The sequence below is a fragment of the Lutjanus erythropterus genome, chromosome 4, assembly GCF_056507025.1.
Source record: "Lutjanus erythropterus isolate fLutEry1 chromosome 4, fLutEry1.hap2, whole genome shotgun sequence".
Classification (NCBI taxonomy): Eukaryota; Metazoa; Chordata; class Actinopteri; order Lutjaniformes; family Lutjanidae; genus Lutjanus; species Lutjanus erythropterus.
Window position 1 is genome coordinate 7,183,550 of NC_139320.1, and position 25,320 is coordinate 7,208,869.

The 25,320-nt window shown below is 50.1% G+C and overlaps 1 protein-coding gene across 1 annotated transcript in view; it reads left to right on the top strand.

Moving 5' to 3' along the window:
• omc2 (omcin 2) overlaps positions 1 to 25,320 on the top strand; it is a 127,496-nt gene that overhangs the window by 33,595 nt on the left and 68,581 nt on the right. Inside the window, exons 8-11 of the mRNA XM_084716263.1 lie at positions 340 to 915; positions 1,183 to 2,289; positions 5,260 to 6,108; positions 6,373 to 6,876. Of these exons, the coding sequence (XP_084572389.1) occupies positions 340 to 915; positions 1,183 to 2,289; positions 5,260 to 6,108; positions 6,373 to 6,876 (3,036 nt within the window). The remainder of the gene's footprint in view (positions 1 to 339; positions 916 to 1,182; positions 2,290 to 5,259; positions 6,109 to 6,372; positions 6,877 to 25,320) is intronic.

The following is a 25,320-nucleotide window of genomic DNA, read 5'->3' on the forward strand; positions in this document are numbered from 1 at the left end:
GCACAACAACAACAAGTGCAGGTCCGACAACAACGGTGGGTTCTACAACAACAACTGCAGGCACCACAACACAGAGTACTGCCCCAACTACAACTGCTGGTACCACAACATCAACAACAGCAATCCCGACAACAACTGCTACCCCGACAACAACTGCAGGTGCCACAACAACAAGTTCAGCTCCGACAACAACTGCAGGTGCCACAACAACAACAAGTGCAGCTCCAACAACAACGGTGGGTTCTACAACAACAAAACCTGCAGGCACCACAACAGGTGCCACATCAACAACAAGTGCAGCTCCGACAACAACGGTGGGTTCTACAACAACAACTGCAGGCACCACAACAGGGAGTACTGCCCCAGCTACAACTGCTGGTACCACAACACCAACAACGGCAATCCCGACTACAACTGCAGGTGCCACAACAACAACAAGTGCAGCTCCGACAACAACGGTGAGTTCTACAACAACAACAACTGCAGGAACCACAACAGGTGTCACAACAACAACAAGTGCAGGTCCAACAACAACGGTGGGTTCTACAACAACAACTGCAGGTGCCACAACAAGGAGTACTGCCCCAAGTACGACTTCTGGTACCACAACATCAACAACAGCAATCCCGACAACAACTGCTACCCCAACAACAACTGCTACCCCAACAACAACTGCAAGCGCCACAACTACAACTGCTGGTACCACAACATCAACAACAGCAACCCCGACAACAACTGTTAGCCCGACAACAACTGCAGGTGCCACAACAACAAGTTCAGCTCCGACAACAACTGTGGGTTCTACAACAACAACTGCAAGTGCCACAACAACAACAAGTGCAGCTCCAACAACAACGGTGGGTTCTACAACAACAACACCTGCAAGCACCACAACAGGTGGCACAACAACAACAAGTGCAGCTCCGACAACAACGGTGGGTTCTACAACAACAACTGCAGGCACCACAACAGGGAGTACTGCCCCAGCTACAACTGCTGGTACCACAACACCAACAACGGCAATCCCGACAAAAACTGCAGGTGCCACAACAACAACAAGTGCAGCTCCGACAACAACGGTGGGTTCTACAACAACAACAACTGCAGGCACCACAACAGGTGTCAGAACAACAACAAGTGCAGCTCCGACAACAACGGTGGGTTCTACAACAACAACTGCAGGTGCCACAACAAGGAGTACTGCCCCAAGTACAACTTCTGGTACCACAACATCAACAATAGCAATCCCGACAACAACTGCTACCCCGACAACAACTGCTACCCCAACAACAAGTGCAAGTGCCACAACTACAACTACTGGTACCACAACATCAACAACAGCAATCCCGACAACAACTGCTACCCCCACAACAACTGCAGGTGCCACAACAACAAGTTCAGCTCCGACAACAACTGTGGGTTCTACAACAACAACTGCAAGTGCCACAACAACAACAAGTGCAGCTCCAACAACAACGGTGGGTTCTACAACAACAACACGTGCAGGCACCACAACACGTGCCACAATAACAACAAGTGCAGCTCCGACAACAACGGTGGGTTCTACAACAACAACTGCAGGCACCACAACAGGTGGCACAACAACAACAAGTGCATCTCCGATAACAACGGTGGGTTCTACAACAACTGTAGGCACCACAGCACGGAGTACTGCCCCAACTACAACTGCTGGTACCACACCATCAACAACAGCAATCCCGACAACAACTGCTACCCCGACAACAACTGCAGGTGCCACAACAACTGTGGGTTCTACAACAACAACTGCTGGTACCACAGCACCAACAACGGCAATCTCGACAACAACTGCAGGTGCCACAACAACAACAAGTTCAGCTCCGACAACAACTGTGGGTTCTACAACAACAACTGCAGGTGCCAGAAGAACAACAAGTGCAGGTCCAACAACAACGGTGGGTTCTACAACAACAACAACTGCAGGCACCACAACAGGTGCAACAACAACAACAACAAGTGCAGCTCCGAGAACAACGGTGGGTTCTACAACAACAACTGCAGGCACCACAACAGGGAGTACTGCCCCAGCTACAACTGCTGGTACCACAACACCAACAACGGCAATCCCGACAACAACTGCAGGTGCCACAACAACAACAAGTGCAGCTCCGACAACAACGGTGGGTTCTACAACAACAACAACTGCAGGCACGACAACAGGTGTCACAACAACAACAAGTGCAGCTCCGACAACAACGGTGGGTTCTACAACAACAACTGCAGGTGCCACAACAAGGAGTACTGCCCCAAGTACAACTTCTGGTACCAGAACATCAACAATAGCAATCCCGACAACAACTGCTACCCCGACAACAACTGCTACCCCAACAACAAGTGCAAGTGCCACAACTACAACTGCTGGTACCACAACATCAACAACAGCAATCCCGACAGCAACTGCTACCCCGACAACAACTGCAGGTGCCACAACAACAAGTTCAGCTCCGACAACAACTGTGGGTTCTACAACAACAACTGCTGGTACCACAACACCAACAATGGCAATCCCGACAACAACTGCAGGTGCCAGAACAACAACAAGTGCAGCTCCGACAACAACGGTGGGTTCTACAACAACAACTGCAGGTGCCACAACAAGGAGTACTGCCCCAAGTACAACTTCTGGTACCACAACATCAACAAGAGCAATCCCGACAACAACTGCTACCCCTACAACAAGTGATACCCCAACAACAATTGCTACTGCCCCAGCTACAACTGCTGCTACCACAACACCAACAACGGCAATCCCGACAACAACTGCAGGTGCCACAACAACAACAAGTGCAGCTCCGACAACAACGGTGGGTTCTACAACAACAACTGCAGGTGCCACAACAAGGAGTACTGCCCCAAGTACAACTTCTGGTACCACAACATCAACAACAGCAATCCCGACAACAACTGCTACCCCGACAACAACTGCTACCCCAACAACAATTGCAAGTGCCACAACTACAACTACTGGTACCACAACATCAACAACAGCAACCCCGACAACAACTGCTAACCCGACAACAACTGCAGGTGCCACAACAACTGTGGGTTCTAGAACAACAACTGCTGGTACCACAACAGCAACAACGGCAATCTCGACAACAACTGCAGGTGCCACAACAACAACAAGTGCAGCTCCGACAACAACGGTGGGTTCTACAAAAACAACAACTGCAGGAACCACAACAGGTGCCACAACAACAACAAGTGCAGGTCCGACAACAACGGTGGGTTCTACAACAACAACTGCAGGCACCACAACAGGGAGTACTGCCCCAGCTACAACTGCTGCTACCACAACACCAACAACGGCAATCCCGACAACAACTGCAGGTGCCACAACAACAACAAGTGCAGCTCCAACAACAACGGTGGGTTCTACAACAACAAAACCTGCAGGCACCACAACAGGTGCCACATCAACAACAAGTGCAGCTCCGACAACAACGGTGGGTTCTACAACAACAACTGCAGGCACCACAACAGGTGGCACAACAACAACAAGTGCATCTCCGATAACAACGGTGGGTTCTACAACAACTGTAGGCACCACAACACGGAGTACTGCCCCAAGTACAACTGCTGGTACCACAACATCAACAACAGCAATCCCGACAACAACTGCTACCCCGACAACAACTGCAGGTGCCACAACAACTGTGGGTTCTACAACAACAACTGCTGGTACCACAGTACCAACAACGGCAATCTCGACAACAACTGCAGGTGCCACAACAACAACAAGTGCAGCTCCGACAACAACGCTGGGTTCTACAACAACAACTGCAGGTGCCACAACAAGGAGTACTGCCCCAAGTACGACTTCTGGTACCACAACATCAACAACAGCAATCCCGACAACAACTGCTACCCCAACAACAACTGCAAGTGCCACAACTACAACTGCTGGTACCACAACATCAACAACAGCAACCCCGACAACAACTACTACCCCGACAACAACAGCAGGTCCCACAACTACAACTGCTGGTAGCACAACATCAACAACAGCAATCCCGACAACAACTGCAGGTGCCACAACAACAACAAGTGCATCTCCGACAACAACGGTGGGTTCTACAACAACAACTGCAGGCACCACAACAGGTGGCACAACAACAACAAGTGCAGGTCCGACAACAACGGTGGGTTCTACAACAACAACTGCAGGCACCACAACACAGAGTACTGCCCCAACTACAACTGCTGGTACCACAACATCAACAACAGCAATCCCGACAACAACTGCTACCCCGACAACAACTGCAGGTGCCACAACAACAAGTTCAGCTCCGACAACAACTGCAGGTGCCACAACAACAACAAGTGCAGCTCCAACAACAACGGTGGGTTCTACAACAACAAAACCTGCAGGCACCACAACAGGTGCCACATCAACAACAAGTGCAGCTCCGACAACAACGGTGGGTTCTACAACAACAACAACTGCAGGCACCACAACAGGTGCAACAACAACAACAACAAGTGCAGCTCCGACAACAACGGTGGGTTCTACAACAACAAGTGCAGGCACCACAACAGGGAGTACTGCCCCAGCTACAACTGCTGGTACCACAACACCAACAACGGCAATCCCGACAACAACTGCAGGTGCCACAACAACAACAAGTGCAGCTCCGACAACAACGGTGAGTTCTACAACAACAACAACTGCAGGCACCACAACAGGTGTCACAACAACAACAAGTGCAGGTCCAACAACAACGGTGGGTTCTACAACAACAACTGCAGGTGCCACGACAAGGAGTACTGCCCCAAGTACGACTTCTGGTACCACAACATCAACAACAGCAATCCCGACAACAACTGCTACCCCAACAACAACTGCTACCCCAACAACAACTGCAAGTGCCACAACTACAACTGCTGGTACCACAACATCAACAACAGCAACCCCGACAACAACTGCTACCCCGACAACAACTGCAGGTGCCACAACAACAAGTTCAGCTCCGACAACAACTGTGGGTTCTACAACAACAACTGCAAGTGCCACAACAACAACAAGTGCAGCTCCAACAACAACGGTGGGTTCTACAACAACAACACCTGCAAGCACCACAACAGGTGGCACAACAACAACAAGTGCAGCTCCGACAACAACGGTGGGTTTTACAACAACAACTGCAGGCACCACAACAGGTGGCACAACAACAACAAGTGCATCTCCGATAACAACGGTGGGTTCTACAACAACTGTAGGCACCACAACACAGAGTACTGCCCCAACTACAACTGCTGGTACCACAACATCAACAACAGCAATCCCGACAACAACTGCTACCCCGACAACATCTGCTACCCCAACAAGAAGTGCCAGTGCCACAACTACAACTACTGGTACCACAACATCAACAACAGCAATCCCAACAACAACTGCTACCCCGACAACAACTGCAGGTGCCACAACAACAAGTTCAGCTCCGACAACAACTGTGGGTTCTACAACAACAACTGCAGGCACCACAACACGGAGTACTGCCCCAACTACAACTGCTGGTACCACAACATCAACAACAGCAATCCCGACAACAACTGCAGGTGCCACAAAAACAACAAGTGCATCTCCGACAACAACGGTGGGTTCTACAACAACCACTGCAGGCACCACAACAGGTGGCACAACAACAACAAGTGCAGGTCCGACAACAACGGTGGGTTCTACAACAACAACTGCAGGCACCACAACACAGAGTACTGCCCCAACTACAACTGCTGGTACCACAACATCAACAACAGCAATCCCGACAACAACTGCTACCCCGACAACAACTGCAGGTGCCACAACAACAAGTTCAGCTCCGACAGCAACTGCTGGTGCCACAACAACAACAAGTGCAGCTCCAACATCAACGGTGGGTTCTACAACAACAAAACCTGCAGGCACCACAACAGGTGCCACATCAACAACAAGTGCAGCTCCGACAACAACGGTGGGTTCTACAACAACAACAACTGCAGGCACCACAACAGGTGCAACAACAACAACAAGTGCAGCTCCGACAACAACGGTGGGTTCTACAACAACAACTGCAGGCACCACAACAGGGAGTACTGCCCCAGCTACAACTGCTGCTACCACAACACCAACAACGGCAATCCCGACAACAACTGCAGGTGCCACAACAAAAACAAGTGCAGCTCCAACAACAACGGTGGGTTCTACAACAACAAAACCTGCAGGCACCACAACAGGTGCCACATCAACAACAAGTGCAGCTCCGACAACAACGGTGGGTTCTACAACAACTGTAGGCACCACAACACGGAGTACTGCCCCAACTACAACTGCTGGTACCACAACATCAACAACAGCAATCCCGACAACAACTGCTACCCCGACAACAACTCCTACCCCAACAACAACTGCAAGTGCCACAACTACAACTGCTGGTACCACAACATCAACAACAGCAACCCCGACAACAACTACTACCCCGACAACAACAGCAGGTCCCACAACTACAACTGCTGGTAGCACAACATCAACAACAGCAATCCCGACAACAACTGCAGGTGCCACAACAACAACAAGTGCATCTCCGACAACAACGTTGGGTTCTACAACAACAACTGCAGGCACCACAACAGGTGGCACAACAACAACAAGTGCAGGTCCGACAACAACGGTGGGTTCTACAACAACAACTGCAGGCACCACAACACAGAGTACTACCCCAACTACAACTGCTGGTACCACAACATCAACAACAGCAATCCCGACAACAACTGCAGGTGCCACAACAACAAGTTCAGCTCCGACAACAACTGTGGGTTCTATAACAACAACTGCAGGTGCCACAACAACAACAAGTGCAGGTCCAACAACAACGGTGGGTTCTACAAAAACAACTGCAGGCACCACAACAGGTGCAACAACAACAACAAGTGCAGCTCTGACAACAACGGTGGGTTCTACAACAACAACTGCAGGCACCACAACAGGTGGCACAACAACAACAAGTGCATCTCCGATAACAACGGTGGGTTCTACAACAACTGTAGGCACCACAACACGGAGTACTGCCCCAACTACAACTGCTGGTACCACAACATTAACAACAGCAATCCCGACAACAACTGCTACCCCGACAACAACTGCAGGTGCCACAACAACTGTGGGTTCTACAACAACAACTGCTGGTACGACAGTACCAACAACGGCAATCTCGACAACAACTGCAGGTGCCACAACAACAACAAGTGCAGCTCCGACAACAACGGTGGGTTCTACAACAACAACTGCAGGTGCCACAACAAGGAGTACTGCCCCAAGTACAACTTCTGGTACCACAACATCAACAACAGCAATACCGACAACAACTGCTACCCCAACAACAACTGCTACCCCAACAACAACTGCAAGTGCCACAACTACAACTGCTGGTACCACAACATCAACAACAGCAACCCCGACAACAACTACTACCCCGACAACAACAGCAGGTCCCACAACTACAACTGCTGGGAGCACAACATCAACAACAGCAGTCCCGACAACAACTGCAGGTGCCACAACAACAACAAGTGCATCTCCGACAACAACGGTGCGTTCTACAACAACAACTGCAGGCATCACAACAGGTGGCACAACAACAACAAGTGCAGGTCCGACAACAACGGTGGGTTCTACAACAACAACTGCAGGCACCACAACACAGAGTACTGCCCCAACTACAACTGCTGGTACCACAACATCAACAACAGCAATCCCGACAACAACTGCTACCCCGACAACAACTGCAGGTGCCACAACAACAAGTTCAGCTCCGACAACAACTGTGGGTTCTACAACAACAACTGCTGGTGCCACAACAACAACAAGTGCAGCTCCAACAACAACGGTGGGTTCTACAACAACACCTGCAGGCACCACAACAGGTGCCACAACAACAACAAGTGCAGCTCCGACAACAACGGTGGGTTCTACAACAACAACTGCAGGCACCACAACAGGTGGCACAACAACAACAAGTGCATCTCCAATAACAACGGTGGGTTCTACAACAACTGTAGGCACCACAACACGGAGTACTGCCCCAACTACAACTGCTGGTACCACAACATCAACAACAGCAATCCCGACAACAACTGCTACCCCGACAACAACTGCAGGTGCCACAACAACTGTGGGTTCTACAACAACAACTGCTGGTACCACAACACCAACAACGGCAATCTCGACAACAACTGCAGGTGCCACAACAACAACAAGTGCAGCTCCGACAACAACGGTGGGTTCTATAACAACAACTGCAGGTGCCACAACAACAACAAGTGCAGGTCCAACAACAACGGTGGGTTCTACAACAACAACAACTGCAGGCACCACAACAGGTACAACAAGAACAACAAGTGCAGCTTGGACAACAACGGTGGGTTCTACAACAACAACTGCAGGCACCACAACAGGGAGTACTGCCCCAGCTACAACTGCTGGTACCACAACACCAACAACGCCAATCCCGACAACAACTGCAGGTGCCACAACAACAACAAGTGCAGCTCCGACAACAACGGTGGGTTCTACAACAACAACAACTGCAGGCACCACAACAGGTGTCACAACAACAACAAGTGCAGGTCCGACAACAACGGTGGGTTCTACAACAACAACTGCAGGTGCCACAACAAGGAGTACTGCCCCTAGTACAACTTCTGGTACCACAACATCAACAATAGCAATCCCGACAACAACTGCTACCCCGACAACAACTGCTACCCCAACAACAAGTGCAATTGCCACAACTACAACTACTGGTACTACAACATCAACAACAGCAATCCCAACAACAACTGCTACCCCGACAACAACTGCAGGTGCCACAACAACAAGTTCAGCTCCGACAACAACTGTGGGTTCTACAACAACAACTGCAAGTGCCACAACAACAACAAGTGCAGCTCCGACAACAACGGTGGGTTCTACAACAACAACTGCAGGCACCACAACAGGTGGCACAACAACAACAAGTGCATCTCCGATAACAACGGTGGGTTCTACAACAACTGTAGGCACCACAACACGGAGTACTGCCCCAACTACAACTGCTGGTACCACAACATCAACAACAGCAATCCCGACAACAACTGCTACCCCGACAACAACTGCAGGTGCCACAACAACTGTGGGTTCTACAACAACAACTGCTGGTACCACAACACCAACAACGGCAATCTCGACAACAACTGCAGGTGCCACAACAACAACAAGTGCAGCTCCGACAACAACGGTGGGTTCTACAACAACAACTGCAGGTGCCACAACAACTGTGGGTTCTAGAACAACAACTGCTGGTATCACAACACCAACAACGGCAATCTCGACAACAACTGCAGGTGCCACAACAACAACAAGTGCAGCTCCGACAACAACGGTGGGTTCTACAAAAACAACAACTGCAGGAACCACAACAGGTGCCACAACAACAACAAGTGCAGCTCCGACAACAACGGTGGGTTCTACAACAACAACTGCAGGCACCACAACAGGGAGTACTGCCCCAGCTACAACTGCTGCTACAACAACACCAACAACGGCAATCCCGACAAAAACTGCAGGTGCCACAACAACAACAAGTGCAGCTCCAACAACAACCGTGGGTTCTACAACAACAACTGCAGGTGCCACAACAAGGAGTACTGCCGCAAGTACAACTTCTGGTACCACAACATCAACAACAGCAATCTCGACAACAACTGCTACCCCGACAACAACTGCAGGTGCCACAACAACAAGTTCAGCTCCGACAACAACTGTGGGTTCTACAACAACAACTGCAAGTGCCACAACAACAACAAGTGCAGCTCCGACAACAACGGTGGGGTCTACAACAACAACTGCAGGCACCACAACAGGTGGCACAACAACAACAAGTGCATCTCCGATAACAACGGTGGGTTCTACAACAACTGTAGGCACCACAACACGGAGTACTGCCCCAACTACAACTGCTGGTACCACAACATCAACAACAGCAATCCCGACAACAACTGCTACCCCGACAACAACTGCAGGTGCCACAACAACTGTGGGTTCTAGAACAACAACTGCTGGTACCACAACACCAACAACGGCAATCTCGACAACAACTGCAGGTGCCACAACAACAACAAGTGCAGCTCCGACAACAACGGTGGGTTCTACAACAACAACTGCAGGTGCCACAACAAGGAGTACTGCCGCAAGTACAACTTCTGGTACCACAACATCAACAACAGCAATCCCGACAACAACTGCTACCCCAACAACAAATGCAAGTGACACAACTACAACTGCTGGTACCACAACATCAACAACAGCAACCCCGACAACAACTACTACCCCGACAACAACAGCAGCTGCCACAACTACAACTGCTGGTAGCACAACATCAACAACAGCAATCCCGACAACAACTGCAGGTGCCACAACAACAACAAGTGCATCTCCGACAACAACGGTGGGTTCTACAACAACAACTGCAGGCACCACAACAGGTGGCACAACAACAACAAGTGCAGGTCCGACAACAACGGTGGGTTCTACAACAACAACTGCAGGCACCACAACACGGAGTACTGCCCCAACTACAACTGCTGGTACCACAACACCAACAACAGCAATCCCGACAACAACTGCGGGTGCCACAACAACAAGTGCAGCTCTGACAACAACGATGCGTTCTACAACAACAACTGCAGGCACCACAACAGGTGGCACAACAACAACAAGTGCATCTACGATAACAACGTTGGGTTCTACAACAACAACTGCAGGTGCCACAACAAGGAGTACTGCCCCAAGTACAACTTCTGGTACCACAACATCAACAACAGCAATCCCGACAACAACTGCTACCCCGACAACAACTGCTACCCCAACAACAACTGCAAGTGCCACAACTACAACTGCTGGTACCACAACATCAACAACAGCAACCCCGACAACAACTACTACCCCGACAACAACAGCAGGTGCCACAACTACAAGTGCTGGTAGCACAACATCAACAACAGCAATCCCGACAACAACTGCAAGTGCCATAAAAACAACAAGTGCATCTTCGACAACAACGGTGGGTTCTACAACAACAACTGCAGGCACCAAAACAGGTGGCACAACAACAACAAGTGCAGGTCCGACAACAACGGTGGGTTCTACAACAACAACTGCAAGTGCCACAACAACAACAATTGCAGCTCCAACAACAACTGCTGGTAACACAACATCAACAACAGCAATCCCAACAACAACTGCTACCCCGACAACAACTGCAGGTGCCACAACAACAAGTTCAGCTCCGACAACAACTGTGGGTTCTACAACAACAACTGCAAGTGCCACAACAACAACAAGTGAAGCTCCAACAACAACGGTGGGTTCTACAACAACAACACCTGCAGGCACCACAACAGGTGCCACAACAACAACAAGTGCAGCTCCGACAACAACGGTGGGTTCTACAACAACAACTGCAGGCACCACAACACGGAGTACTGCCCCAACTACAACTGCTGGTACCACAACATCAACAACAGCAATCCCGACAACAACTGCTACCCCGACAACAACTGCAGGCGCCACAACAACTGTGGGTTCTAGAACAACAACTGCTGGTACCACAACACCAAAAACCGCAATCTCGACAACAACTGCAAGTGCCACAACAACAACAAGTGCAGCTCCGACAACAACGGTGGGTTCTACAAAAACAACAACTGCAGGAACCACAACAGGTGCCACAACAACAACAAGTGCAGCTCCGAGAACAACGGTGGGTTCTACAACAACAACTGCAGGCACCACAACAGGGAGTACTGCCCCAGCTACAACTGCTGCTACCACAACACCAACAACGGCAATCCCGACAACAACTGCAGGTGCCGCAACAACAACAAGTGCAGCTCCAACAACAACGGTGGGTTCTACAACAACAAAACCTGCAGGCACCACAACAGGTGCCACAACAACAACAAGTGCAGCTCCGACAACAACGTTGGGGTCTACAACAACAACTGCAGGCACCACAACAGGTGGCACAACAACAACAAGTGCATCTCCGATAACAACGGTGGGTTCTACAACAACTGTAGGCACCATAACACGGAGTACTGCCCCAACTACAACTGCTGGTACCACAACATCAACAACAGCAATCCCGACAACAACTGCTACCCCGACAACAACTGCAGGTGCCACAACAACTGTGGGTTCTACAACAACAACTGCTGGTACCACAACACCAACAACGGCAATCTCGACAACAACTGCAGGTGCTACAACAACAACAAGTACAGCTCCGACAACAACGGTGGGTTCTACAAAAACAACAACTGCAGGAACCACAACAGGTGCCACAACAACAACAAGTGCAGCTCCGACAACAACGGTGGGTTCTACAACAACAACTGCAGGCACCACAACAGGTGGCACAACAACAACAAGTGCAGGTCCGACAACAACGGTGGGTTCTACAACAACAACTGTAGGCACCACAACACGGAGTACTGCCCCAAGTACAAATGCTGGTACCACAACATCAACAACAGCAATCCCGACAACAACTGCTACCCCGACAACAAGTGCTACCCCAACAACAATTGCAAGTGCCACAACTACAACTACTGGTACCACAACATCAACAACAGCAATCCCGACAACAACTGCTACCCCGACAACAACTGCAGGTGCCACAACAACAAGTTCAGCTCCGACAACAACTGTGGGTTCTACAACAACAACTACAGGTGCCACAACAACAACAAGTGCAGCTCCAACAACAACGGTGGGTTCTACAACAACAACAACTGCAGGGACCACAACAGGTGCCACAACAACAACAAGTGTAGCTCCGACAACAACGGTGGGTTCTACAACAACAACTGCAGGCACCACAACAGGGAGTACTGCCCCAGCTACAACTGCTGGTACCACAACACCAACAACGGCAATCGCGACAAAAACTGCAGGTGCCACAACAACAACAAGTGCAGCTCCGACAACAACGGTGGGTTCTACAACAACAACTGCAGGCACCACAACAGGTGGCACAACAACAACAAGTGCATCTCCGATAACAACGGTGGGTTCTACAACAACTGTAGGCACCACAACACGGAGTACTGCCCCAACTACAACTGCTGGTACCACACCATCAACAACAGCAATCCCGACAACAACTGCTACCCCGACAACAACTGCAGGTGCCACAACAACTGTGGGTTCTACAACAACAACTGCTGGTAACACAGCACCAACAACGGCAATCTCGACAACAACTGCAGGTGCCACAACAACAACAAGTTCAGCTCCGACAACAACTGTGGGTTCTACAACAACAACTGCAGGTGCCACAAGAACAACAAGTGCAGGTCCAACAACAACGGTGGGTTCTACAACAACAACAACTGCAGGCACCACAACAGGTGCAACAACAACAACAACAAGTGCAGCTCCGAGAACAACGGTGGGATCTACAACAACAACTGCAGGCACCACAACAGGGAGTACTGCCCCAGGTACAACTGCTGGTACCACAACACCAACAACGGCAATCCCGACAACAACTGCAGGTGCCACAACAACAACAAGTGCAGCTCCGACAACAACGGTGGGTTCTACAACAACAACAACTGCAGGCACCACAACAGGTGTCACAACAACAACAAGTGCAGCTCCGACAACAACGGTGGGTTCTACAACAACAACTGCAGGTGCCACAACAAGGAGTACTGCCCCAAGTACAACTTCTGGTACCACAACATCAACAATAGCAATCCCGACAACAACTGCTACCCCGACAACAACTGCTACCCCAACAACAAGTGCAAGTGCCACAACTACAACTGCTGGTACCACAACATCAACAACAGCAATCCCGACAGCAACTGCTACCCCGACAACAACTGCAGGTGCCACAACAACAAGTTCAGCTCCGACAACAACTGTGGGTTCTACAACAACAACTGCTGGTACCACAAAACCAACAACGGCAATCCCGACAAGAACTGCAGGTGCCAGAACAACAAGAAGTGCAGCTCCGACAACAACGGTGGGTTCTACAACAACAACTGCAGGTGCCACAACAAGGAGTACTGCCCCAAGTACAACTTCTGGTACCACAACATCAAGAAGAGCAATCCCGACAACAACTGCTACCCCTACAACAAGTGCTACCCCAACAACAATTGCTACTGCCCCAGCTACAACTGCTGCTACCACAACACCAACAACGGCAATCCCGACAACAACTGCAGGTGCCACAACAACAACAAGTGCAGCTCCGACAACAACGGTGGGTTCTACAACAACAACTGCAGGTGCCACAACAAGGACTACTGCCCCAAGTACAACTTCTGGTACCACAACATCAACAACAGCAATCCCGACAACAACTGCTACCCCGACAACAACTGCTACCCCAACAACAATTGCAAGTGCCACAACTACAACTACTGGTACCACGACATCAACAACAACAACCCCGACAACAACTGCTAACCCGACAACAACTGCAGGTGCCACAACAACTGTGGGTTCTAGAACAACAACTGCTGGTACCACAACAGCAACAACGGCAATCTCGACAACAACTGCAGGTGCCACAACAACAACAAGTGCAGCTCCGACAACAACGGTGGGTTCTACAAAAACAACAACTGCAGGAAACACAACAGGTGCCACAACAACAACAAGTGCAGGTCCGACAACAACGGTGGGTTCTACAACAACAACTGCAGGCACCACAACAGGGAGTACTGCCCCAGCTACAACTGCTGCTACCACAACACCAACAACGGCAATCCCGACAACAACTGCAGGTGCCACAACAACAACAAGTGCAGCTCCAACAACAACGGTGGTTTCTACAACAACAAAACCTGCAGGCACCACAACAGGTGCCATATCAACAACAAGTGCAGCTCCGACAACAACGGTGGGTTCTACAACAACAACTGCAGGCACCACAACAGGTGGCACAACAACAACAAGTGCATCTCCGACAACAACGGTGGGTTCTACAACAACTGTAGGCACCACAACACGGAGTACTGCCCCAACTACAACTGCTGGTACCACAACATCAACAACAGCAATCCCGACAACAACTGCTACCCCGACAACAACTGCAGGTGCCACAACAACTGTGGGTTCTACAACAACAACTGCTGGTACCACAGTACCAACAACGGCAATCTCGACAACAACTGCAGGTGCCACAACAACAACAAGTGCAGCTCCGACAACAACGCTGGGTTCTACAACAACAACTGCAGGTGCCACAACAAGGAGTACTGCCCCAAGTACGACTTCTGGTACCACAACATCAACAACAGCAATCCCGACAACAACTGCTACCCCAACAACAACTGCTACCCCAACAACAACTGCAAGTGCCACAACTACAACTGCTGGTACCACAACATCAACAACAGCAACCCCGACAACAACTACTACCCCGACAACAACAGCAGGTCCCACAACTACAACTACTGGTAGCACAACATCAACAACAGCAATCCCGACAACAACTGCAGGTACCACAACAACAACAAGTGCATCTCCGACAACAACGGTGGGTTCTACAACAACAACTGCAGGCACCACAACAGGTGGCACAACAACAACAAGTGCAGGTCCGACAACAACGGTGGGTTCTACAACAACAACTGCAGGCACCACAACACAGAGTACTGCCCCAACTACAACTGCTGGTACCACAACATCAACAACAGCAATCCCGACAACAACTGCTACCCCGACAACAACTGCAGGTGCCACAACAACAAGTTCAGCTCCGACAACAACTGCAGGTGCCACAACAACAACAAGTGCAGCTCCAACAACAACGGTGGGTTCTACAACAACAAAACCTGCAGGCACCACAACAGGTGCAACAACAACAACAAGTGCAGCTCCGACAACAACGGTGGGTTCTACAACAACAACTGCAGGCACCACAACAGGGAGTACTGCCCCAGCTACAACTGCTGCTACCACAACACCAACAACGGCAATCCCGACAACAACTGCTACCCCGACAACAACTGCAGGTGCGCCAACAACTGTGGGTTCTAGAACAACAACTGCTGGTACCACAACACCAACAACGGCAATCTCGACAACAACTGCAGGTGCCACAACAACAACAAGTGCAGCTCCGACAACAACGGTGGGTTCTACAAAAACAACAACTGCAGGAACCACAACAGGTGCCACAACAACAACAAGTGCAGCTCCGACAACAACGGTGGGTTCTACAACAACAACTGCAGGCACCACAACAGGTGGCACAACAACAACAAGTGCAGGTCCGACAACAACGGTGGGTTCTACAACAACAACTGCAGGCACCACAACACGGAGTACTGCCCCAACTACAACTGCTGGTACCACAACATCAACAACAACAATCCCGACAACAACTGCTACCCCGACAACAACTGCAGGTGCCACAACAACAAGTTCAGCTCCGACAACAACTGTGGGTTCTACAACAACAACTGCAGGTGCCACAACAACAACAAGTGCAGCTCCAACAACAACGGTGGGTTCTACAACAACACCTGCAGGCACCAAAACAGGTGCCAAAACAACAACAAGTGCAGCTCCGACAACAACGGTGGGTTCTACAACAACTGTAGGCACCACAACACGGAGTACTGCCCCAACTACAACTGCTGGTACCACAACATCAACAACAGCAATCCCGACAACAACTGCTACCCCGACAACAACTGCAGGTGCCACAACAACTGTGGGTTCTACAACAACAACTGCTGGTACCACAACACCAACAACGGCAATCTCGACAACAACTGCAGGTGCCACAAGAACAACAAGTGCAGCTCCGACAACAACGGTGGGTTCTACAACAACAACTGCAGGTGCCACAACAACTGTGGGTTCTAGAACAACAACTGCTGGTACCACAACACCAACAACGGCAATCTCGACAACAACTGCAGGTGCCACAACAACAACAAGTGCAGCTCCGACAACAACGGTGGGTTCTACAAAAACAACAACTGCAGGAACCACAACAGGTGCCACAACAACAACAAGTGCAGCTCCGACAACAACGGTGGGTTCTACAAAAATAACTGCAGGCACCACAACAGGGAGTACTGCCCCAGCTACAACTGCTGCTACAACAACACCAACAACGGCAATCCCGACAACAACTGCAGGTGCCACAACAACAACAAGTGCAGCTCCAACAACAACGGTGGGTTCTACAACAACAACTGCAGGTGCCACAACAAGGAGTACTGCCGCAAGTACAATTTCTGGTACCACAACATCAACAACAGCAATCCCGACAACAACTGCTACCCCAACAACAATTGCAATTGCCACAACTACAACTACTGGTACTACAACATCAACAACAGCAATCCCGACAACAACTGCTACCCCAACAACAACTGAAAGTGCCACAACTACAACTGCTGGTACCACAACATCAACAACAGCAATCCCGACAACAACTGCTACCCCGACAACAAGTGCTACCCCAACAACAATTGCAAGTGCCACAACTACAACTACTGGTACCACAACATCAACAACAGCAATCCCGACAACAACTGCTACCCCGACAACAACTGCAGGTGCCACAAAAACAAGTTCAGCTCCGACAACAACTGTGGGTTCTACAACAACAACTACAGGTGCCACAACAACAACAAGTGCAGCTCCAACAACAACTGCTGGTAACACAACATCAACAACAGCAATCCCAACAACAACTGCTACCCCGACAACAACTGCAGGTGCCACAACAACAAGTTCAGCTCCGACAACAACTGTGGGTTCTACAACAACAACTGCAAGTGCCACAACAACAACAAGTGAAGCTCCAACAACAACGGTGGGTTCTACAACAACAACACCTGCAGGCACCACAACAGGTGCCACAACAACAACAAGTGCAGCTCCGACAACAACGGTGGGTTCTACAACAACAACTGCAGGCACCACAACACGGAGTACTGCCCCAACTACAACTGCTGGTACCACAACATCAACAACAGCAATCCCGACAACAACTGCTACCCCGACAACAACTGCAGGCGCCACAACAACTGTGGGTTCTAGAACAACAACTGCTGGTACCACAACACCAAAAACCGCAATCTCGACAACAACTGCAAGTGCCACAACAACAACAAGTGCAGCTCCGACAACAACGGTGGGTTCTACAAAAACAAGAACTGCAGGAACCACAACAGGTGCCACAACAACAACAAGTGCAGCTCCGAGAACAACGGTGGGTTCTACAACAACAACTGCAGGCACCACAACAGGGAGTACTGCCCCAGCTACAACTGCTGCTACCACAACACCAACAACGGCAATCCCGACAACAAGTGTAGGTGCCACAACAACAACAAGTGCAGCTCCAACAACAACGGTGGGTTCTACAACAACAAAACCTGCAGGCACCACAACAGGTGCCACAACAACAACAAGTGCAGCTCCGACAACAACGGTGGGGTCTACAACAACAACTGCAGGCACCACAACAGGTGGCACAACAACCACAAGTGCATCTCCGATAGCAACGGTGGGTTCTACAACAACTGTAGGCACCATAACACGGAGTACTGCCCCAACTACAACTGCTGGTACCACAACATCAACAACAGCAATCCCGACAACAACTGCTAACCCGACAACAACTGCAGGTGCCACAACAACTGTGGGTTCTACAACAACAACTGCTGGTACCACAACACCAACAACGGCAATCTCGACAACAACTGCAGGTGCTACAACATCAACAAGTGCAGCTCCGACAACAACGGTGGGTTCTACAAAAACAACAACTGCAGGAACCACAACAGGTGCCACAACAACAACAAGTGCAGCTCCGACAACAACGGTGGGTTCTACAACAACAACTGCAGGCACCACAACAGGTGGCACAACAACAACAAGTGCAGGTCCGACAACAACGGTGGGTTCTACAACAACAACTGTAGGCACCACAACACGGAGTACTGCCCCAAGTACAAATGCTGGTACCACAACATCAACAACAGCAATCCCGACAACAACTGCTACCCCGACAACAAGTGCTACCCCAACAACAATTGCAAGTGCCACAACTACAACTACTGGTACCACAACATCAACAACAGCAATCCCGACAACAACTGCTACCCCGACAACAACTGCAGGTGCCACAACAACAAGTTCAGCTCCGACAACAACTGTGGGTTCTACAACAACAACTACAGGTGCCACAACAACAACAAGTGCAGCTCCAACAACAACGGTGGGTTCTACAACAACAACAACTGCAGGCACCACAACAGGTGCCACAACAACAACAAGTGCAGCTCCGACAACAACGGTGGGTTCTACAACAACAACTGCAGGCACCACAACAGGGAGTACTGCCCCAGCTACAACTGCTGGTACCACAACACCAACAACGGCAATCCCGACAAAAATTGCAGGTGCCACAACAACAACAAGTGCAGCTCCGACAACAACGGTGGGTTCTACAACAACAACAACTGCAGGCACCACAACAGGTGTCAGAACAACAACAAGTGCAGCTCCGACAACAACGGTGGGTTCTACAACAACAACTGCAGGTGCCACAACAAGGAGTACTGCCCCAAGTACAACTTCTGGTACCACAACATCAACAATAGCAATCCCGACAACAACTGCTACCCCGACAACAACTGCTACCCCAACAACAAGTGCAAGTGCCACAACTACAACTACTGGTACCACAACATCAACAACAGCAATCCCGACAACAACTGCTACCCCGACAACAACTGCAGGTGCCACAACAACAAGTTCAGCTCCGACAACAACTGTGGGTTCTACAACAACAACTGCAAGTGCCACAACAACAACAAGTGCAGCTCCAACAACAACGGTGGGTTCTACAACAACAACACCTGCAAGCACCACAACAGGTGGCACAACAACAACAAGTGCAGCTCCGACAACAACGGTGGGTTTTACAACAACAACTGCAGGCACCACAACAGGTGGCGCAACAACAACAAGTGCATCTCCGATAACAACGGTGGGTTCTACAACAACTGTAGGCACCACAACACGGAGTACTGCCCCAACTACAACTGCTGGTACCACAACATCAACAAGAGCAATCCCGACAACAACTGCTACCCCGACAACAACTGCTACCCCAACAACAAGTGCAAGTGCCACAACTACAACTACTGGTACCACAACATCAACAACAGCAATCCCAACAACAACTGCTACCCCGACAACAACTGCAGGTGCCACAACAACAAGTTCAGCTCCGACAACAACTGTGGGTTCTACAACAACAACTGCAGGTACCACAACACCAACAACGGCAATCCCGACAACAACTGCAGGTGCCACAACAACAACAAGTGCAGCTCCGACAACAACGGTGGGTTCTACAACAACAAGAACTGCAGGAACAACAACAGGTGCCACAACAACAACAAGTGCAGCTCCGACAACAACGGTGGGTTCTACAACAACAACTGCAGGCACCACAACATGGAGTACTGCCCCAACTACAACTGCTGGTACCACAACATCAACAACAGCAATCCCGACAACAACTGCTACCCCGAAAACAACTGCAGGTGCCACAACAACTGTGGGTTCTAGAACAACAACTGCTGGTACCACAACACCAACAACGGCAATCTCGACAACAACTGCAGGTGCCACAACAACAAGTGCAGCTCCGACAACAACGGTGGGATCTACAACAACAACAACTTCAGGCACCACAACAGGTGTCAAAACAACAAGTGCAGCTCCGACAACAACGGTGGGTTCTACAACAACAACTGCAGGCACCACAACACGGAGTACTGCCCCAACTACAACTGCTGGTACCACAACATCAACAACAGCAATCCCGACAACAACTGCTACTCCGACAACAACTGCTGGTGCCACAACAAAAAGTTCAGCTCCGACAACAACTGTGGGTTCTACAACAACAACTGCAGGTGCCACAACAACAACAAGTGCAGGTCCGACAACAACGGTGGGTTCTACAACAACAACTGCAGGCACCACAACAGGGAGTACTGCCCCAGCTACAACTGCTGGTACCACAACCCCAACAACAGCAATCCCGACAACAACTGCTACTCCGACAACAACTGCTGGTGCCACAACAAAAAGTTCAGCTCCGACAACAACTGTGGGTTCTACAACAACAACTGCAGGTGCCACAACAACAACAAGTGCAGGTCCGACAACAACGGTGGGTTCTACAACAACAACTGCAGGCACCACAACAGGGAGTACTGCCCCAGCTACAACTGCTGGTACCACAACCCCAACAACAGCAATCCCGACAACAACTGCGGGTGCCACAACAACAAGTGCAGCTCCGACAACAACGATGGGTTCTACAACAACAACTGCAGGCACCACAACAGGTGGCACAACAACAACAAGTGCATCTACGATAACAACGGTGGGTTCTACAACAACAACTGCAGGTGCCACAACAAGGAGTACTGCCCCAAGTACAACTTCTGGTACCACAACATCAACAACAGCAATCCCGACAACAACTGCTACCCCGACAACAACTGCTACCCCAACAACAACTGCAAGTGCCACAACTACAACTGCTGGTACCACAACATCAACAACAGCAACCCCGACAACAACTGCTACCCCGACAACAACTGCAGGTGCCACAACAACAAGTTCAGCTCCGACAACAACTGTGGGTTCTACAACAACAACTACAGGTGCCACAACAACAAGAAGTGCAGCTCCAACAACAACGGTGGGTTCTACAACATCGACAACTGCAGGTACCACAACAGGTGCCACAACAACAACAAGTGCAGCTCCGACAACAACGGTGGGTTCTACAACAACAACTGCAGGTACCACAACAGGGAGTACTGCCCCAGCTACAACTGCTGGTACCACAACACCAACAACAGCAATCCCGACAACAACTGCAGGTGCCACAACAACAACAAGTGCAGCTCCGACAACAACGGTGGGTTCTACAACAACAACAACTGCAGGCACCACAACAGGTGTCAGAACAACAAGTGCAGCTCCGACAACAACAGTGGGTTCTACAACAACAACTGCAGGTGCCACAACAAGGAGTACTGCCCCTAGTACAACTTCTGGTACCACAACATCAACAATAGCAATCCCGACAACAACTGCTACCCCGACAACAACTGCTACCCCAACAACAAGTGCAATTGCCACAACTACAACTACTGGTACTACAACATCAACAACAGCAATCCCAACAACAACTGCTACCCCGACAACAACTGCAGGTGCCACAACAACAAGTTCAGCTCCGACAACAACTGTGGGTTCTACAACAACAACGGCAAGTGCCACAACAACAACAAGTGCAGCTCCAACAACAACGGTGGGTTCTACAACAACAACACCTGCAAGCACCACAACAGGTGCCACAACAACAACAAGTGCAGCTCCGACAACAACGGTGGGTTCTACAACAACAACTGCAGGCACCACAACACGGAGTACTGCCCCAACTACAACTGCTGGTAACACAACATCAACAACAGCAATCCCAACAACAACTGCTACCCCGACAAAAACTGCAGGTGCCACAACAACAAGTTCAGCTCCGACAACAACTGTGGGTTCTACAACAACAACTGCAAGTGCCACAACAACAACAAGTGAAGCTCCAACAACAACAGTAGGTTCTACAACAACAACACCTGCAGGCACCACAACAGGTGCCACAACAACAACAAGTGCAGCTCCGACAACAACGGTGGGTTCTACAACAACAACTGCAGGCACCACAACAGGGAGTAATGCCCCAGCTACAACTGCTGCTACCACAACACCAACAACGGCAATCCCGACAACAACTGCTACCCCGACAACAACTGCAGGTGCGCCAACAACTGTGGGTTCTAGAACAACAACTGCTGGTACCACAACACCAACAACGGCAATCTCGACAACAACTGCAGGTGCCACAACAACAACAAGTGCAGCTCCGACAACAACGGTGGGTTCTACAACAACAACTGCAGGTGCCACAACAACTGTGGGTTCTACAACAACAACTGCTGGTACCACAACACCAACAACGGCAATCTCGACAACAACTGCAGGTGCCACAACAACAACAAGTGCAGCTCCGACAACAACGGTGGGTTCTACAAAAACAACAACTGCAGGAACCACAACAGGTGCCACAACAACAACAAGTGCAGCTCCGACAACAACGGTGGGTTCTACAACAACAACTGCAGGCACCACAACAGGGAGTACTGCCCCAGCTACAACTGCTGCTACAACAACACCAACAACGGCAATCCCGACAACAACTGCAGGTGCCACAACAAGAACAAGTGCAGCTCCAACAACAACGGTGGGTTCTACAACAACAACTGCAGGTGCCACAACAAGGAATACTGCCGCAAGTACAATTTCTGGTACCACAACATCAACAACAGCAATCCCGACAACAAGTGCTACCCCAACAACAATTGCAATTGCCACAACTACAACTACTGGTACCACAACATCAACAACAGCAATCCCGACAACAACTGCTAGCCCGACAACAACTGCAGGTGCCACAACAACAAGTTCAGCTCCGACAACAACTGTGGGTTCTACAACAACAACTACAGGTGCCACAACAACAACAAGTGCAGCTCCAACAACAACGGTGGGTTCTACAACATCAACAACTGCAGGCACCACAACAGGTGCCACAACAACAACAAGTGCAGCTCTGACTACAACGGTGGGTTCTACAACAACAACTGCAGGCACCACAACAGGGAGTAGTGCCCCAGCTACAACTGCTGGTCCCACAACACCAACAACGGCAATCTCGACAACAACTGCAGGTGCCACAACAACAACAAGTGCAGCTCCGACAACAACGGTGGGTTCTACAAAAACAACAACTGCAGGAACCACAACAGGTGCCACAACAACAACAAGTGCAGCTCCGACAACAACGGTGGGTTCTACAACAACAACTGCAGGCACCACAACAGCTGGCACAACAACAACAAGTGCAGGTCCGACAACAACGGTGGGTTCTACAACAACAACTGCAGGCACCACAACACGGAGTACTGCCCCAACTACAACTGCTGGTACCACAACATCAACAACAACAATCCCGACAACAACTGCTACCCCGACAACAACTGCAGGTGCCACAACAACAAGTTCAGCTCCGACAACAACTGTGGGTTCTACAACAACAACTGCAGGTGCCACAACAACAACAAGTGCAGCTCCGACAACAACGGTGGGTTCTACAAAAACAACAACTGCAGGAACCACAACAGGTGCCACAACAACAACAAGTGCAGCTCCGACAACAACGGTGGGTTCTACAACAACAAGTGCAGGCACCACAACAGGGAGTACTGCCCCAGCTACAACTGCTGCTACAACAACACCAACAACGGCAATCCCGACAACAACTGCAGGTGCCACAACAAGAACAAGTGCAGCTCCAACAACAACGGTGGGTTCTACAACAACAACTGCAGGTGCCACAACAAGGAGTACTGCCGCAAGTACAATTTCTGGTACCACAACATCAACAACAGCAATCCCGACAACAACTGCTACCCCAACAACAATTGCAATTGCCACATCTACAACTACTGGTACCACAACATCAACAACAGCAATCCCGACAACAACTGCTAGACCGACAACAACTGCAGGTGCCACAACAACAAGTTCAGCTCCGACAACAACTGTGGGTTCTACAACAACAACTACAGGTGCCACAACAACAACAAGTGCAGCTCCAACAACAACGGTGGGTTCTACAACATCAACAACTGCAGGCACCACAACAGGTGCCACAACAACAACAAGTGCAGCTCTGACTACAACGGTGGGTTCTACAACAACAACTGCCGGCACCACAACAGGGAGTACTGCCCCAGCTACAACTGCTGGTACCACAACACCAACAACGGCAATCCCGACAACAACTGCAGGTGCCACAACAACTGTGGGTTCTACAACAACATCTGCTGGTACCACAACACCAACAACGGCAATCTCGACAACAACTGCAGGTGCTACAACAACAACAAGTGCAGTTCCGACAACAACAGTGGGTTCTACAAAAACAACAACTGCAGGAACCACAACAGGTGCCACAACAACAACAAGTGCAGCTCCGACAACAACGGTGGGTTCTACAACAACAACTGCAGGCACCACAACAGGTGGCACAACAACAACAAGTGCAGGTCCGACAACAACGGTGG